This window comes from Panthera onca, chromosome D3 (genome assembly GCF_046562875.1).
Source record: "Panthera onca isolate mPanOnc1 chromosome D3, mPanOnc1 haplotype 2, whole genome shotgun sequence".
Taxonomy (NCBI): domain Eukaryota; kingdom Metazoa; phylum Chordata; class Mammalia; order Carnivora; family Felidae; genus Panthera; species Panthera onca.
The window spans coordinates 52,737,368-52,757,240 of NC_138350.1; the positions used below are offsets into that span (position 1 = coordinate 52,737,368).

The window sequence follows — 19,873 nt, forward strand, 5'->3', positions numbered from 1 at the left end:
AAAAAAAGAAATAATGAAGAAATAGTCCAGAATGTTTTTAATTCCAATATAAATCAAATGCTTAATGAAATATTAAAATCCTCTTTTAAAGAAGTGTAGAAGAGCAATGCAACTCAGTTCTATGACCCAAGAGCATAGCCTGCCACACTTTATTATGGCAGATAAGTACATAAATTCTAAGAAAGCCATTTTATTAAACTCCTACTAGACACCACTGAATATGCTTTTTGCTGAAAGTAATAACTTAAATATAATTTTAATATCTAGTCCTGAAAATAAGTATTCACCTTGTAAACATAAAGATACTCTCTGAGGAAGGCCCCTTGTTGAGCAGCAGATTGTTTACTTTCATTGATTAAAATATGCCTAAAAGCAGACACAGCATTGTCCAGTTGCCTAAGGGTATAGGACTGGCGCCCGATAGTGAAGTTAATGTGATCCTCTGCCAGAGACCAGCCTTTTCCTTTGTAAACCTGCATGGCTTGACAATAACAGCGTAAAGCATGCTTTTTCTGTAAAAAAAATAAACAAAGTATTACAATCTGAATTTCTCTTGGACTAGAAAAAACAAATACACACACACATAATCACGTAACTGTTAATTGGTACTTCCTCTAACAGAGACTGGAATGATGAGGAAAATGAAACTAACATTTATGAAAACCCCGTTGCAATTATTACTAAAAACCAAGAGATCCTGAAGCAGGCAAGTTAATTGCTTTGTCCAAGGGCAGGAAGTCTAAGAAGTCAGAAATAATAAGGACTTTATAAAAAACCATCTGGGAGTTCTCAGAACGGCAGTATATGCAGTCATGAATCAGAGGCTTGGTTGTTATTTTAATGTTTTTTTTTAATGTTTATTTATTTTTGAGAGAGACAGAGACAGAATGAGAGTGGGTTAGGGGCAGAGAGAGAGGGAGACACAGAATCCAAAGCAGGCTCCAGGCTCCAGCTGTCAGCACACAGCCCGAAGCGGGGCTTGAACTCACAAGCTGTGAGATCATCACCTGAGCTGAAGTCGGCCACTCAACTGACTGAGCCACCCAGGCACCCCGGTTGTTATTTTATAACTGAGAACTATCTTACTAATTTTGTTATGATCATCTCTATACCACTGCATTGGGCTGAATGGATACCCCATATGTGTGTATATATGTATTTATATGTGTATACACATTTTTTAACTACTGTTTCACTTGGGAGTAAGAGTATGATATATTCTTTTTTTTTTTTTTTTTTGCCCACTGCTGCATCCTGCCACACCTGTGAGCAATTATTTGGCATTAATTACCTATCACTGCCACACTCTGAACTCAGACAACCTTTATCTTAAAACCTGGATTTGGTACCAAGGAAGAGGCTTCTCCCCACTCAACCTTTTGCTTCAGAGTATACTCTTATACCTCCTCTCCTCTCCAGGGTGGATTACAAACTTTTAGTATGTATATCCAAGACTGCTCGTTTTTTAAAAGAAATGTTTCCTTGTAAATAATTAAAACAAATCAAAATCATCTGCCACTTAATACCATAGAATTTAAGAACTCAGTATCTCTTTTGTGATATTCCTACAGAGATACCCAATTTGAATCTCATCATGAGGAAACACCAAACAAACCTAAATTGAGGGATACTCCACTAAAATAACTGGACTGTAATCTTCAAAACTATCAAGGTGATCAAGTCAAAGTATCTTTCTGAACAGGATCCTTATGCTATAAAGGACCATTTTTATGGGACAACTGTCAAAACCCACATGGGGTCTAAGGATGGGTGGTACTGTATTAGTACTAAGTTCTTGATTTGATGGTTGTATTATGGTTATATAGTAGAAAAAGTCTTGTTTCTAGGAAACAGGAAATAATGTCCTAAAGTATTTGGAGGTAATGAGGTACCAGGGAGACAACTATCAAACACTCAGGTAAAGTTTCTGAACTGTACTTGTAACATTTTTATAAGTTTGAGACTATTTCAAAATAATTTTAAAGTGATGTTTCTTGAAAACACCCCTAATCTCCATACTGCATTTAGTAAAAAGGAATACAAACAAGTCTTACAAACTAAGAGATACAGAGAAAAAATTGAATATGTCAAAATGCTGAGTTCAAGTACATTTTTAGGATTTCTTGGAAAAACACCCAACGAGATTTAAAAGGTAAAAAGGATTTAAAGTCTGCTTTTTAAAGTAAGAATTGAAAGACTGTCTAGGGGTATACTTGGACACATATACATATACCCTCCCCAGCAATTTTTTTTAAGTATATTTATTATTCTGAGAGAGTGAGAGCAGGAGGGGCAGAGAGAGAACTGGAGAGAGAGAGTCTCAAGCAGGTTCCACACTGTCAGCGTGAAGCCTGAAGCCAAGGCTCGAACTCACAAACCCATGAGATCATGACCTGAGATGAAATCAAGAGTCGGACACAACTGATTGAGCCACCCAGGCACCCTCTCCCCAGCACTTCCTTAAAAAAATTTTTTTTACTAATTATCATAAAAAAAATTTACTAATTTTAATCTTTGGTAATGCCAGTTCCTTTTTTTTAAATGCCTTTCACTAGTTGATAATCATAATGGAAATCTAATGGGAAAAAAAACCTATAAAAAATTTCTAGGGGCGCCTGGGTGGCTCAGTCAGTTGAGTATACAACTCTTGATTTCAGCTCAGTTCATGTTCTTGCAGTTGTGAGATCAAGCCCCACATCAGGCTCTGCAATGGGCATGGAGCCTGCTTGAGATTCTCTCCCTCCCTCCCTTTCTACCTCTCCCCAGCTTGCGCTCTCATGCATAGGCTCTCTCTCTCTTAAAAAATAAAAAAAAAGGAAAAAGGAAAAATTTCTAGGGACAAGATAAGCAATCCAGCACAAATTCTCAGGGAGGACTGAGAAATGGCATTACTATACACACATATCTCCTCTACTGTCCTCTCATCCTTGCCAACAACACACATTTTAATGGAAATGTCATGAAAAGTTGGTGCTTCTCAGAAACAATTTGGCCTCAGTCACAACTGTTTGTGTTCTACGTCCTACCTTCCCAGGAAGATACTGTTCTTGACCAACTTCAATAGGATATGTATTTGCTTTTCCAACAGAAAAGCATTTCTAGTCATGCTTTCAGCTGCTACATACTGTCTGAGAAAGAGGTTCAGGGTCTATATAGAATGTTCTCAAAATACAAAACCGGGTACCCTGGAATCATTAACTCCACGATATAACTATAGTTAGATTACTGAGCCAAATAGTAAATGTATGTCAACCTACCACAAATGTAGCCATTTTTAATTTGCTATGCATTTCCTAGAAGCAACATGCCCTACAATTTCAGAAGATGAAATATGTGTGGCTATTTCCAGTTCCAATGACATCATCATGTTCACAAATGAAACCATTCACAAAAGTGGACAAAGATGTGGAAAAAGAATGACTTGTTTTTAATAAGAGACAATGGACCATTCCCAATGAGGTATATAATTTTCCTCCCAAGCAAAGGGAACCACATACTTTATACATTTTGTAAATTTTTTAACAGAACACTTTTAACTTTTTTATTTTGAAAGAGAGAGACAGAGACAGAGACAGACAGGAACACAGGGAGGATTCTTCAATCCACATTTCTATCCACCATTTACTACTGCTACCACTCTGCCTCCAGCAAAGTCCCTCCAACTAATGCTTAAAGAGGCAACTGGGGCTGGAGAAACTGCTCTAAATTAATCGATCTAAATTAAAGATCTCTCCAACCCAACTGCTTCCAGGTACGAGAGAGAGATGATTTCTACTCATTAAATATTTAGTAAATATCATTATAAGGCACTTTGAGAGGTAACAGAAGACTAGAGCTGAAGTAGGGACAGTCCAACCACTGTGAAGGATAATTAAAACTGGTTGAATACATTCAGTATATTGGAACTTTCACATATATACTTTGATTTAAGCTCACAAAACTTTGGGAGAATTTTCAAATTTTATAAATACAAAACCTGAGGCTCAGAGAAGTAACCCAGGTCATGTTGTGAGTAGAAGATCAAGACTGAAGCCCACATTTACCTAAATCCAAATCTCATGCCCTTACCAATATAACAAAATTTACTTCCATTTTTAGGATTAATTTTAAATCATAAAAAATTGACAAATGACATACATTTATAAAATACATAACAAACTGTAACAAAAATTAAAATAATTTATTTGTTAAATAAAATGCACTCACTTGCCCTGCTTTACTAAACCGATGTCCTGCCAGTATCATATGAAATGCGTATTTTCTAACCATGGGGCTCTTCATGTTTATAAAGCAATGTGCCGCCTGTTCCAAAAGAAGTGCACTTCGAAGATCAGAATCCTATTGAATGTTTAAGAGAAAATAAGGTTAGTTTCACAAAATTAAAAGTAAAAAGATAACTGGTAAAAAAATATTTACTTTCTAAAAACAATATAAGCATATGCACTTTAACTTAAGAGTATCTGAGGGTAGAGATCAAGGGGCAATCTAATCTTGATGATTCTTTCTTCCAATAAGCATGAACTTTTCTTAAAATCGTTCAAAACATTCTCTACCATGAAATATTTTCTTTTGTTTTTCATAAAGCCAAATGTGTGGTTATGATATGTACCCTGTAATAAATCTCTGAAGAAATGTAATCCCTTTTCGGGGCGCCTGGGTGGCTCAGTCAGTTAAGCGTCCGACTTCAGCTCAGGTCATGATCTCACACTCCGTGAGTTCGAGCCCCACGTCAGGCTCTGTGCTGACAGCTCAGAGCCTGGAGCCTGCTTTGGATTCTGTGTCTCCCTCCCCCTCGGCCCCTCCCCTGCTCATGCTCTCTCTCTGTCTCAAAAATATACAAAAGAAATGTAATCCTTTTTCAAATGGCAAAGAAAAAAGTATATAAACTGAGAATTTAATACACGTATACTGAATAAAGATAAACCAGAAAAGAGAATGCAGAAAACAATAGATTCACAATTATCTAATTTCTTCCGGAAACTGATCTGTGACATCCAATAGCCTATTTCCATCCAAGAAAAAAGGAAAGATAAAAAGAGAATGTGTATAGATTATGAAATAATCCAATCTACTACTTTATCCTCTATTAACTTTACTGGATTTAAAAGCAATTCTCAATTTTTGCTTAATTCAAGAATGTCAAAATGACTGCTTTTCATTAAAAAATTTAGAAGGCTTTTCCCTTCGAAGATTATCACCTACTATTAGTATTATTAGTAAATGGTACAACTCAAATTAGTTTCCGCTTCAACAGACTCTTACAACAGTGTCTACAAAAACCACATACCGCATTTACATCCTCACCCATAAGGACAACCTTTCAAATGAAAGAGCCATCATCACTTTACAAATAACTGAGAAAGTAGTGAAGGTTGCTGATCAAGCATCAACAACATTTTCACCAAAACTTTCTCTAGGTTTTCAGCTGTTCTCAAGCTGAACTTACCATGCCCTTCCATGTGTTCTGCTGCCATTATTTTCCCCAGGGAAAGTTGAAAACAGAAAACATTTACTTTAAATGCAATAATGTCAACAAATTATAGTTACATCAAATAGTGCTCATAATCAGTGTAATCAGTGATTATAACTATCTCTGCAGCAATCACAAAATTAGAGTGGAAACAGATCTGAGGAAAAAATCTAGAAAGCATCCAGTAAATGGCAGATATTATTTCAACCCCCTTGTGACAAAAACTAAGTATCTGATCAGGTGTTTTTTTCTAAGTAAGATCCCAAAGCTAGTAAGTGGGAAAATCAGGAACGTACAATTAACAAGCAGTTCTTATCCAAGGGTTTACATCAGAATTACTTAAGGCAGCTAGGGAGTATACTTTTTTTATTTTTTAGGAAAATGTTTTCTTTAAAAATACTTTTTTCTAAAAGAATAAATGTTCAGAAAAAAAAAAAGTGAACATCTTTCTTTCCTACCCCATGCCTCATCTGACTTTCCAGAGGTACCTACACAGTTACCAGCTTGGTGTTGGTGTTTGTCATTTCTCTCGCTCCATATTTGTTTTTATGTAATACATAGTTTTCTAAAAATACACATACTTTTTTATACATAAATGGTATTATACAGAATATTCTTTATCTCGTTTTTTGACTTACAATAATATCACAGACATTTTTCCAAGACACCTACATCTCTTATTTCTTTTAAAGCTACATTGTATCCTGTTATATAAATACACCATAATTTTATTAATACAGTGTCCAACTGATTTAATATTGCTTCAGAATTTTGTTACTACAAAAAAATACTTTAATAAACATCTTTACAAAATCATTTTTGAGTAATTATACATTTTTATTAGACACATTTCCGGAAGTAGAACCGGTTAGTTAATGAAAGCTATGTATATAGTTCAAATTCTAGCCAACAGAGCCAAACTACTACAAAAAAAAAGTAATACCAACATATAGTCATCTCAACAGAGAATGAGTGTATGTTTTCTATTCCACTCAGCCAAAAATCATTTAAGTTTTTTTTTAACCTCTTTAATTAAAAAAAAAAAAAAAAACCACTTTGCTCAACATACATTGACTAGTAAGGCTGGTAATCTTTTCATACGTTTAAGGATCTTTGTATTTTTTCTGTGAATTACCCATTTATACTCTTTTTGTGAATGGGTTTTTGTGATTATGGGGTTTCTAAAAGCCCTTTGTATGCTTAATCAATATTAGGTCTTTGTCATACATTTGCATTAATATTTCCCAGTTTTTACATGAAAGAATTTATTTAGTAGTCAAGCATACTATCTTTTGCCTTTATAGCTTCAAAATACTGCATCAAACTAAGAAAGGATGCTATCATTCCTAGATTAAAAAAAAAATGTTTTCCTACATATTCTGTTAGGTTGTTTTTCTATATTATAACTTAATCAAGCTATAATTATATTATCATGTAACAAGTAAGACAGGAATCCAACCTCAAACAGTTAGATGTCACAATACTATTTGGTGAATAACCTAACATTCCCCACTAGTTTTAATGATACCTAATCATATGTTGTATTTAAATTCTCATTCTATTCCATTACTCTGTCTCTTTTGATCACTGTAAAAAGTTTCAATTTCTGTAGCTTTGTAACATTTTAATATCTGGAAGAGCAATTCCCTCTAATTACTTCTTCTATTTCAGAATTTTATTTAGGCTTCTCAATAGTATTTCACAGGTTTTTTTAAGTGCTATAAATTAAGTCTATACCTAGTATGTGCAAGTGAACACACGCTGGCACATACAAACATACAGCATAAATACATATATATGTTTTTTAATTGCCTATGAGGCTTCATTAAACTCAAAAACTTGGAAGGGCAGCAATCCTGGACATTTTAAGATAAGAAACACGCCTTAGAATCTTTGATGGTATGTAAATGATTCTAATGTATAACCCAATTGAGACCAGGACAGTAAACCCTCAGCACAGTCAAAATTAATACTCAAGGGCTGACCAATTTAGAAGAGACCTGGAAGTCCATGGCATATTATTAATTTAGTTGAAGCAAAATTTGACTCTTGAATCCAGTATGGCAGTTGTCTGAAAAAGAATCAATCTGCTGTGCTGAATGCCCTACACTCATGACTCACTGCAACTTTGTTCTTTAGTAGTCCCTATCGCTTACAGTGACACCTAAAGGAGAAAAAACATTCCCCTGAAACCAAAAAAATAGCCCCGCAAAGAATCACAACTGCCATCAGTGTTGATGGAAGAAAAATGAAAGGATTTCACAGAGTGACAGTTTTATCTAGAAAGCAGAGGCTTTGAATGAATTGAATAAAATTTTATTTTAGTGGTAGTTCTATGAACTTGTCTATGATATGAACAAGTCTATGATATGAACAAGTCTATTACATACGCTCCATAAGGAACTAAGAAAAAAATATCTGATACTACAGAACTGATACAGGTACTGGTGGCACAAACTTAAAGGAATCAAATCTCAAGGATGGCTTTCAGATTTTTTCTTTGGGTAACTATGAAGTTAGTAGGAAAGGTGCTATGAGCTTATGAGTTTACCACAGGAACAGTTCCTGCCAAGGTGAAGAACCTTGTAAAAACTATTAACTATCCCAGATAGTAAAAAAAAAAAAACAAAAAAACAAAAAACTGATTTACTGTGTTTAAATGCAGTAACAGACAAAGGGGCTACTAAGACCAGAATAAATGTTCAGCACAGAAACAAAGACATAAGTAGAAGAAAAGCATCATATCTTAAGCACCAAATTCAGACACGCTGTCCTGTGTGGTGGTAAATGTGGCATATTATATCATTAGCTGGGTTTGCTCTGTCATCCTGAGAATCCCAGGGCATAACAATAGTAAGATCCACTTGCCCATAAATTTGCAGTCCAAAAAATAAAGCCAGAAGAATTTTCGCTAGATAATTTTTATTCAAGCTCCTAAAGCATAAATTCCCTTTATATTCACTGATAATTCCTAGACTGAAAAACAGCAACATATTCAAACCCACATTAAGATTATTTATTACAATACAGAACATCATCGCCCTCAAGCGTCTACATGTTCAGCTCTACCAAATAATTTATGTCTAGCAACTATTCATATTGATCAGTTGTCAATGCAATATCAATTACTCAACATCGTTAATATCATCCCTTAACCTAATTAGTTAACCTTTTTAGAGTAATTAATGGTTCAGCTCAACAAATACAGGTAAATTATATACCATGTGCCAAGGCCAGTGCTAGGCACAAAAGACAAAAATGTAGAAGACAACACAGTTCCCTACCCTCAGGAACTTAAATATGATTTCCAGTATTACATGACAAGTCAGGTCTTCCAGCATTATATGAGAGGGGAGGATAGAGACACAGGATAACCTGGGGCACTGCAGATAACTATCTTTAGGACAAGACTGATATAAGGACTTGTAGACAAGGTGAACAAAGAGGAAAAGGGCCACAGTCCAGAAGGACATCAAGGACATGAACCAAGACAGCAGTAGGAAGGACTTAAAGTGGAGGGAGTATATTATTTGGAGATACGGAAAGAAAGTAACAAAAACAAAAAACACCCAACTGGATTAGTGATAGGACAGGAGAATACAGGCACCTCTCAGTTTCTGTGCTGAGCAAACAAGGAGCTAGATGGTTATACCATAATTTTAAATCATGATCAACAAGGTAAGAAAGTTTCTGTGTTTAGATATGTTAACTTAAGGTGTTTTAGAAACATCCAAGTAGGTAAGTCTAAAAGGCAGCTGGCATTACAAATCTATAAACCTCAAAGAGATCAGTGTTGAAGACAGATTTAAGAGTAAAAATCATCACTAAGAACTGACCACACCCAAAAATGTGTAGAGTAAAAAGTACAGCAGTCCAAGGATTAAAACCATAGGGTATATTAACATTTAAAAGGCAAACAAAGGAGGCGCTTGATTTTGTTCTTTTGCTCTTAAGCATTCATCTAAAAAAAAAGCCTATCTTTAACCATACTCACAAAATCACTACCATTGTACTTTACAAGCCAGGAGTCAATGCAACTTAATAATATCTGTTGTAAACCTTCACCAGCAACTATAAATGATTACTTTTTCTGTCTTTTGAAATATTCATAATATAGATTATTTTCAGTGCTTAAGATTATTGTTTTTAAAAGTTCATACTAGTGAAAACAAGATTAAAAAGTCCTCAGTGATTACTCATTTTAAGTATCAACTGTATATGAGAATGATGCACATGTATGTTGCTTTAAATATTGTTATACATAAGAAAACAATTCCATTTACAACTGCACCAAAAAGAATAAAATACCTAGGAATAAACTTAACCAAAGAGGTGAAAGACCTGTACTCTGAAAACTGTAAAATACTGATGAAAGAAACTGAAGATGACACAAACGAATGGAAAGTTAATCCATGCTCATATACTGGAAGAATTACTGTTGTTAAAATTACCATACTTCCCAAAGCAATCTACAGATTCAATGCAATTCCCATCAAAACACCAATAGCATTTTTCACAGAAATAGAACAAACAATACTAAAATTTGTGGAACCACAGAAGACCCTGAATAGCCAAAGCAATCTTGAGAAAAAAGAACAAAGCTGGAGGTATCACAATCCCAGATTTCAAGATACACTACAAAGCTTTAAAAATCAAAACAGCACGGTACTGGCACAAAAATGAGATATACAGACCAATGGAATAGAATAGACATCTCCAAAATAAAAGCCATCCTTATATGATCAATGATCTATCTATTTAATCTATGATAAAGGAGGCAATAAAATACAATGGGGAAAAGTCTCTTAAATAAATGCTGCTGGGAAAACTGGACAGCTACATGCAAAAAGAATGAAACTGGACCACTTTCTTTACACCACTCAAAAATAAACTCAAAATAGATTAAAGACCTAAATGTGAGATCTGAAACCATAAAAATCCTAGAAGAGAATGCAGTAATTTCTCTGTCATCGACCATGACAAGGTTTTTCTAGATATGTCTCTTTTTTTGTATAGGGCAAGGGAAACAAAAGCAAAAATAAACTATTGGGACTGTTATCAAAATAAAAAGTTTTGCACAGTGAAAAAACTGTCAACAAAAAGGCAAGCTACTGAATGGGAGAAGATATCTGCAAATAATATAACCAATAAGAGGATAATAGCCAAAATATATAAAGAACTTACACTAACTCAACATCAAAAAATAAACAATCCCATTGAAAGTGGTGTAGAGGACCTGAACAGACATTTATCCAAAAAAGACATACAGATGGTCAACAGACACTTGAAATGATACTCAACATCACTCATCATTAAGGAAATGCAAATCACAATTACAACGAGACATCACCTGTCAGAATGGCTAAACTCAATAACACAAGAAACAACAAGTGTTGGTGAGGATGTGGAAAAAAGGGAAACCTTGTGCACTGTTGAGAATGCAAACTGGTACAGCCACTGCAGAAAATAATATGGAGTTCCTCAGAAAGTTAAAAATGGAACTACCCTATGATCCACTAATCACACTACTGGGTATTTATTTTCCCAAAGAATACAAAAACACTAATTTGAAAGGATATATGCACCCCTTGTTTATTGCAGCTTTACAACAGCTAAGGTACGGAAGCAACCCAAGCGTCCACTAGTAGACAAATGGATACTTATATACAAAAGGGAATATTACACAGCCATAAAAAAGAATGAACTCTTGCCATCTGCAACAACATATAGATGGACCTAGAGGATATTATGTGAAGTGAAAAAAGTCAGACTGAGAAAATCAAATACCATATAACTTCATTCATATGTAGAAACTTAAATGAATAAATAAAAAGCAGAATCAGAGCTATAAATACAGAGAACAAATTGATGGTTGCCAGAGGGAAAGGGTTGGGGAAATGGGCAAAAATGGATCAAAAGGAATGGGCGATACAGGCTTCCAGTTATGGAATAAGTCATATCATAGGGAATAGTCAATGATACTGTAATAGTGCTGTATGTGACAGATGGTAACTACACTTGTGGTGAGCACAGTATAATGTATAGAGAAGTTGAATCCTGTGTTGTATATCTGAAATTAATGTAACATTGTATGTCAACTATACTCAAAGTAAAAAAATTTAAAAGAAAAATAATCTAAATAAATAAATAGTAATACATAAGTCAGAATCTAATTCACAGAAGATGTACAATATATGTTTGTGGTTAATAATAGCATAGACTTAAAATTTAGAAATAAAATAAATTCTCAAAATATTTATGAAATATCACATTTAAAATTAATTCAACAAATAGCTAAAGTAGCATAGTGTAAATTCCCAAAAGGAAATTCTCCTCTACTTTTATGTTTTGCACACCCTTTCAAGAAAAAAGACACACTTTTTAAAATTTATAAAGTGTTATTAAAGTAAATACATTTTCAGTACCTCACTGGTCAACCGTATTAGGAGAGCTGCGGCCTCTGAATATTTGCTTTGGCTTTTTAAGATTTCAGCACTAAGCAATACACATCTTTCAGCCAATACCATATTCCTAAAGAAAAAAAGACAAGAAAAATATAATTAGCACTACAATAATATCTTAATACATCATAGTAACCATGTGTTAAATAAAAGTTCCAATTCTAGTTTTTGAGTAAAAAGAAATCCATGTTCTTGTTTTCCACTTACCAAAAGGTTAAAAAGAAAACTTCAAAGAATTCTCGTAAGTATTCAAAACTTTTGATCATCATATAATTTCATGGTAAGAATACAGTGCAAAGTCACATTTTCTATACACAAAACACTAGAACCTAAATGGTATATTTGAACCAGCTGCTGGTTAACAAATAAAACTTGCTATGAACACAAAAGAATACATACATTTCACCATATTTCTTTCTCTTTCCTCATTGCAAACTGTGGTTATGTGTGTTTTAATTTATGGCTACTTCTGGGAATACTTAAGTGTTTTCCATCTAGTAGTACCATTGAGATATTTCAATTGGAGATAACACGAGGGGCAGTGATGCCTAATTGATTCTTAAGCAAAATCTTTGTAAAAACACACAATCAGCTGATTTTTCGTCATGGACTACTATCATCAATAATTAAAAATAATAAAATATCATTATTAAAAATAATAAAATAGAGGCGTATGAGTGGCTCCGTTGGTTAGGCGTCTGACCCTTGATTTCGGCTCAGGTTATAATCTCACAGTCATGAAATTGAGCCCTGTGTTGGCCTCTGCGGCAGGCGTGGAGCCTGCTTTTAAGATTCTCTCTATCCCTCACACTCTGCCCCTCCTTCTCTGTCTCTAAAAAAAAATAATAATAATAAATTAAAATATTCTTACTATGAAATTATAAGATGGAATGCTTCTGCTGGGAAATAGCAAAGTTTTTTATTTTAATTTTCTAATCCTTATATCAAAATTGGCCTTAAAATTGCACAGATTACTAACTTGAAGGTCATTCTGAACAGTGATATTTTAAAAATACAATTTTCTACTTCCAAAAGTTATCTGCCTTAAGCTTACTACAAATCATTTTTTCTTAGGTTAGTATTTATAAACATCTAAGGTTATTTTAATGAACACAAAAGACTAACTCCTAATTAGTAACATCTACTCATATATAATATGCTCTCTTCTTTTTTTTTAAGTATATTGATTTTGAGAGAGAGAGAAAGAGAGTGGGAGGGGGGCAGAGAGAGAGAGAGGAAGACAGAGAATTCCAAGCAGGCTACACACCATCAGCACACAGCCCCATGTGGGGCCAGAACTCACAAACCATGACATCATGACCTGAGCTGAAGTCCAATGCTTAACCTACTGAGCCACCCAGGCACCCCTTAAATATGCTCATTTCTTAACGAGTTTTAAGTAAACTTTATAAACACTCTTACATCTTACACTATTGTTTTACTTATTTTTGTTTGATTCCTCACCTATGTTCTCCATGTGGTCAATTATTAGGTTACAACGCTACCAAGTCCAAGATTTGATTAATTTGTTTATTCAAGCAACATTTAAAAAAATCATTTTGGGGGTGCCTGAGTGGCTCAGTCGGTTGAGCGTCTGAGTTCGGCTCAGGTCATGATCTCGCAGCTTGTGAGTTCGAGCCCCATGTCAGGCTCTGTGCTGACAGCTCAGAGTCTTGAGCCTGCTTCAGATTCTGTGTCTCTCCATCTCTTGGCCCCTCCCCTGCTCATGCTCTGTGTCTCTCTGTCTCTCGATAATAAATAAACGTTACAAAAAAATTTTTTCTTAAATCATTTGTGTTCATATTTGCAAATCAATCAATGTGATACATCACATCAACAAAAGGTATAAAAACCATGTGATCATTTCAATAGATGCAGAACAAGCATCTGACAAAGTACAATATCCAGTCACGATAAAAACCCTCAAACAAAGTAAGTTTAGAGGAACATACCTCAACATAATAAAGTCCTTATATGAAAACCAACAGCAAACATCACACTCAGTGTATGAGTTTTTTTCCTAAGGTCAGGAACAATACAAGGATGTCCACTCTCACCACCTTTATTCAACACAGCAGTGGAAGTCCTAACCTCAGCACTCACACAACAAAAAGGAATAAAGGGCATCCAAATAGGCAAGGAAGAAGTAAAACTTTCACTATTTGCAGATGACATGATACTATACATAGAAAACCTGAAAGACTCCACCAAAAAACTACTAGAACGATGAATGAATTCAGTACAGTTGCAGGATATAAATCCACTGCATTTCTATACACCAATAATGAAATAGCAGAAAGACAAATAAGAAAAAAAATCCATTTACAACTGTCGCAAAAATAATAAAATACCTAGGAATAAACTTACCCAGAGAGATAAAAGACCTGTATTCTAAAAACTGTAAAACACTGTTGAAAGAAAGTGAAGACAACACAAACAAACGAAAAGACAATCCATACTCATGGATTGAAAGAACAAATACTGTTAAAATGTCTATACTATCCAAATCAATCTACAGATTTAATGCAATCCCTTTCAAAATACCCACAGCATTTTTCATAGAACTAGAATAAATAATCCTAAAATTTATATGGAACAGAACCTGAATAGCCAAAGCAAGCTTGAATAAAGAGGAATAAAACTGGAGATATCACAATTCCAGAGTTCAAGTTTTATTATAAAGCTGCAGTAATCAGGGTGGCTGCAGCCTGGGTGACTCAGTCGGTTAAGTGTCTGACTCTTGATCTCGGCTCAGGTCATGATCTCACGGTTCATGTGTTCAAGTCCCATATTGCACTACGCACTGTCAGCGCAGAGCCTGTTTGGGATTCACTCTCTCCCTCTCTCTGTCCCTCCCCAACTCACACTCACTCCCTCTCTAAATAAATAAATAAATAAATAAATAAGAAAGAAAGAAAGAAAGAAAGAAAGACTGAAAAAAAATAAAGCTGTAGTAATCAAAACAGTATGGCACTGGCACAAAAACAGACACATGGGTCACTGGAACACAACAGAAAGCCCAGAAATAAACTCACAATTACATGGTCAACGAATCTTTGATAAACGAGGCACGAATATGCAATGGGAAAAAGTCTCTTCAACAAATGGTATTGGGAAAATTGAACAACTACCTGCAAAAGATTGAAACTGGACCACTTTCTTATACCACACACAAAAATAAACTCAAAATGGATTAAGGACCTAAATGTAAGTCCTGAAACTATAAAAATCCAAGAAGAGAGCATAGGCAGTAATTCTCTGACACTGGCCACAGGAACATCTTTGTAGATATCTCCCAAGGCAAGGGAAACAAAAGCAAAAATACAATATTGAGACTACATCAAAATAAAAAGCTTCTGTACAGCAAAGGAAACCAACCACACTAAAAAACAATCTACTGAATGGAAGAAGATATTTGCAAATGACCTGATAAAGGATTAGTACCTAAAATATATAAAGAACATATATAACTCAACACCAAATACAATTAAGCATCAATCCAATTAAAAAATGGGCAGGAGACATGAACATTTCTCCAAAGAAGACATCCAGATGGCCAAAAGACACATGAAAAGATGCTCAACATCACTCATCACCAGGGAAATGCAAATCAAAATCGCAATGAGATATCTCCTCACACCTGTCAGAATAGCCAAAATTTTGAATTTTTAACAAAAATATCTACATTTTTTAAATAAATAATTTTTTAAAAAATCATTTGGTTCAGGCATTGGAAGTGCTACGAACTCAAGTATTTCCATGACACAATCCCTAACTAAAAAAGGAAAGTGGTATAAAACAGGTAATGGACACCTGGGTGGCTTAGTCAGTTAAGCATCCAGCTCTTGATTTCAGCTCACATCATGATCTCACAGTCATAGATAACCAACAGGGAATACTTGATATTTACTATGATTTGGGGAGAGAAAGGGAATGGATGGCATCATAAAAGAATATTTAAGAAAATCTTTTAAGGATAAACAGGATCTCATCAGTTAAAAGGTGAAGCATGGTATTCTAAAAGAAGAGCATTGTAAAAGTAATATTGCATTTCCTGTACTTTAAGAAAATTTATTTACATTTTAATATTTCTGAGATCAGGGAGCTTCTTAAAATGCACATGTATAATGAATGTAGTGTTTCTCATTTATCCCAAAATATATATTAAATTGATGATAAATCTTATCAATTATGATAACTTAAAATGAAGATTATAAAGTAAATTTTTTGCAAAACAATAAGTGTAGACTTAGAAAAAGATGATAGTCTATTGCAAACAGGAGGACAAAATTGGATTGCCAGACATATCTGGCTATCTGAGTCACTAGGTATTATGCCTTCTCTTTTGCATCATTCCATGTGCCTCTCACCGAAAGCTATGTACCTTGTGAAAACAAGAAAATCTTCTCAGAGAAAGAATATTCAAACTTCTTGAAAGTTTTTTACTACTCTAGTTTCTATGACACCTCACTCTCCTAGTTCTTCTACCTTCTGAACCTCACCTTTTCACAATCCTTCAATGTGTCCTCCTTCACACAGGGCATATCTCCTGCCAGACTCTCCAAACATATACATATATATATATATTTTTTTTTAAATATAGTTTCGAACAGACTGTAAAAGGTAAGAGGTGGGATCCAAAATTGGCTCCACCACTTATTAGCTGCGGCCCTAGAGCAAGTTAAACTCTAAGTTTCATTCTTCTAATCTATAAGTGAGGATAATGATAGTAACCACCATTTCACAGATTTGTTGTAAAGATTCAATGAGCATGTAAATTACTTTGGCATAGTGGCAAATGCTGGGCACACACAAAAAAGTTAATGCTTATTAGTGCTGTTAAAACACTAAAAAACACACTGCTATTACTAATCCTTAAACAACATTATAAGAGACAAGACTGCCTCTTTATCTGTCTTCCAACCCATTCATTCTACATAGAACAGTCAGATCAATCTTCCTGAAAAATCACTTTTATTATGTCAAGGTTCTATGTGAATATTCAGGAACTCTCCATTGCTAATACATAAATCTTAACTACAGCTTAAGAATAACAATAATAAGTGAGAGTGAAGGCCCCCCCACACCAATGTCTCTCAAAACACCTTTTCATGTACACCTTCTAACCTAGCCAAGGCTCCATTTCCTTTCACCAGTGATGTTCAACCAAAACATTATTCTTGCCAATCACAATTCCTGAAATATATTCATGGCTGTCAAATCCCCACTACCTTTCTTCTAGATTCATTCCTTAAAAATACTACGAAACCTCCTCTGAACACTTTCTGCACCGGTTCATAGTCTCCTTACAGGTGGTGAGTTCTAACTACTATAGAGTTCCAAGAGAACTCATTATGTGTGAAGAAAACACTTCTCATTTTCTTCCCTGGACTACTATTTAATTCTCTGTGTTCTGCCTATTTAACAAGAAAAATTCAAAATGGCTAACCCCTGGCTTAACAATAGTTTAGGTTAGAGCTATCCTCACAATAAAATCATCCAATGTAACATATAACCCCAATTTTACATGTAACAAATTCTTAACCACAAATCCAAACAAAAGAGGAAAATAAGGGATGTAAGAAAACACGGACTTTTAAAAAAATCACCTCATCTTATCTGAGTATACTGAGTTGATTTGGGAGCTTGTTTAAGTTTAAAGCCTGAAAAACAAAGAACCATTTACATCTAATAATGATGTAAGTGTTAAATTTACCTCTAAATGGACAGAACATAAACATTCTAGTCACCTACTTGCAGATATCCCTGTATGTCTGGATTGCTGTATCCATGTAATGCGCAGGGTATGGCCTAGGCGCTCCTGGCTGAAGGAAAGCTGACACTGCTGCCATTTCCTAAAGAAAAAGATATTTATACTATTTCAAAAAGAGGAATATTCTTATAGTTTAGCATTTGGAAACCTAAAAATTGGACTGAAGTTTGCTGGGGCTTTTTATGTATGATATAGAAATTTCATGGGTTAATGCAGGCTTGAAAAATATATTTATATGCTTTTTGTTTTTCAATTCTACAGTCAAATACCAAAGTCTGTCATTCAGAATTTAAATGAGATTTTCAAGAAGACCTGAGAAGCATTTTGAATTATGGTGTATATATACAACTACCAAGTACACCTAGCTTAAGATTCTGCTACCACTTCCTCTCTGTTTTTCCCTATTCCTCAATGAGGAAACAGACCAATGATAAGACCATATAAAGCAAGACAAAATAAAGCACGTCTCTTTCTAATTACTGGCATCAGAACAGGCGAAGAGAGCTCTCAACAACTTGAACTATATATATTTTCAGCTATTTACACACTCTAATGTATATCCTATACCATACAAAAGGCACAAAGACCTTATTTCTTAGACTTAAATTACTGTCAGTTTTCTAGATCTTTGTATTTCATTTTTAAAAGCCAATCTATTGTCAATGTGTATGCTTTCAGTTAATAATGCAAAAAATATACAATAGTCCTAATGAATTTAGAAATGATGATCCAAATATGGGTTTTGGCTTTCATAGTAAAATATCCTATGTCCTTTTATAGACCAAGTTTTAATAAAAACTAAAAATAAATGAAACCTTCATAAACTGGGAAGGAAAACTGTTAATGCCAACACTTTTAGGATGAACATATGTATTTATCTGCAACTTTTAAAATAGAAAAAAATACAAATAATTACCTAAAAACCAGAGAATAACTAAAACCTTTAACGTGACAGACTATAGGTTTCATGACAATATGAAACGTATCTGTTTCAGAATGTCTTTCCATCCTCAGTACCCAGCAGTGTTTGCTCCAAAATTTACTGAAAAAGCTGAATGAAAATACATTATATCCAGGGGCACCTGGGTGGCTCAGTCAATTAGGTTAAGTGTCTGACTCTTGATTTTAGCTCAGGTCATGATCTCGGTTTGTGAGTTTGAGCCCCACGTAGGGCTTTGCACTGACAGTGCAGAGCCTGCTTGGGATTCTCCCTCTTCTTTCTCTGCCCCTCCCCTGTTTTCTCTCTTTCTCTGTCTCTCTCTCTCTGTCTCTCTCTCTCTCCCTCCCTCTCTCTAAATATAAATAAACTTAAAGAAAAAGCATTATACCCATGTGACAAAGTATACTACAGCTCTGAAACATGGTTTCTTAACTACTTTATATTTTAACTAATGTAATGAATACACATATGCTTCTATATTATACAAAAACGCAAATATGCATTGAACATATGGTATAATACTATATTGTACAAAATACCTATTTACTACATACAAACAATATATATTAAATATATTAAAGGGTACTAAGAAAAAATCCTGTGAGAAAAATATGCCCCCAAATTCTAAGTTATTTTCTAATTCTGCAAGTATTAAATCAATATACATTCAAACAAAACCGACATAATTTTTACAGATCTGGTGAGAACATTCAGAATGATCACCCCCAGCTATTATATCAAACCATTAAATCATTTCTTATAGTCATCAATAACAGATCAATACTTTTTACAAAAATTTTCATCAAGAACCACAGTGATCTACTTACCCTTCAGTTAGTTAAGGTAGTTATATAACTGAACTACAAAAAAACAGTATTAAGAATTCCTATTACTGGTTTTGCTATGATACTTAATTTTAAAGATAGCATAACTAAATACCTTCTACAATTTTCAGCTAAAAAGGCAAGCAATATAGTCTGTTCTACTACAACATATTTTGACCTTATCAATTAGCTAAATATGTGAATGGTAAATAGGAAAGTGGTATCAACACAAATAAAATTTGTATTCATTTATAAACAATTTTTCTTGGGCAAGGGGATCAAAAATAGCAAATATAAAATTATAACCTTCAGCACGAAAGGAGCAAGCCCTAAGCTCAGCTGTTGCACAAGCAGGAGCTCCCTTTATCTGTATTTTACAGAAAACGAATGCCTGAGTTTTGGTGC

The 19,873-nt window shown here is 34.3% G+C and overlaps 1 protein-coding gene across 2 annotated transcripts in view; it reads right to left on the minus strand.

The window, feature by feature from the left end:
• Positions 1 to 19,873, minus strand: part of TRAPPC8 (trafficking protein particle complex subunit 8) — an 81,972-nt gene that overhangs the window by 36,662 nt on the left and 25,437 nt on the right. For both annotated transcript variants that reach the window (XM_060613539.3, XM_060613538.3), the window contains exons 10-13: positions 17,686 to 17,786; positions 11,896 to 12,001; positions 4,207 to 4,338; positions 288 to 512 (exon numbers count right to left, since the gene is read on the minus strand). In XM_060613539.3, the coding sequence (XP_060469522.2) occupies positions 288 to 512; positions 4,207 to 4,338; positions 11,896 to 12,001; positions 17,686 to 17,786 (564 nt within the window). The remainder of the gene's footprint in view (positions 1 to 287; positions 513 to 4,206; positions 4,339 to 11,895; positions 12,002 to 17,685; positions 17,787 to 19,873) is intronic.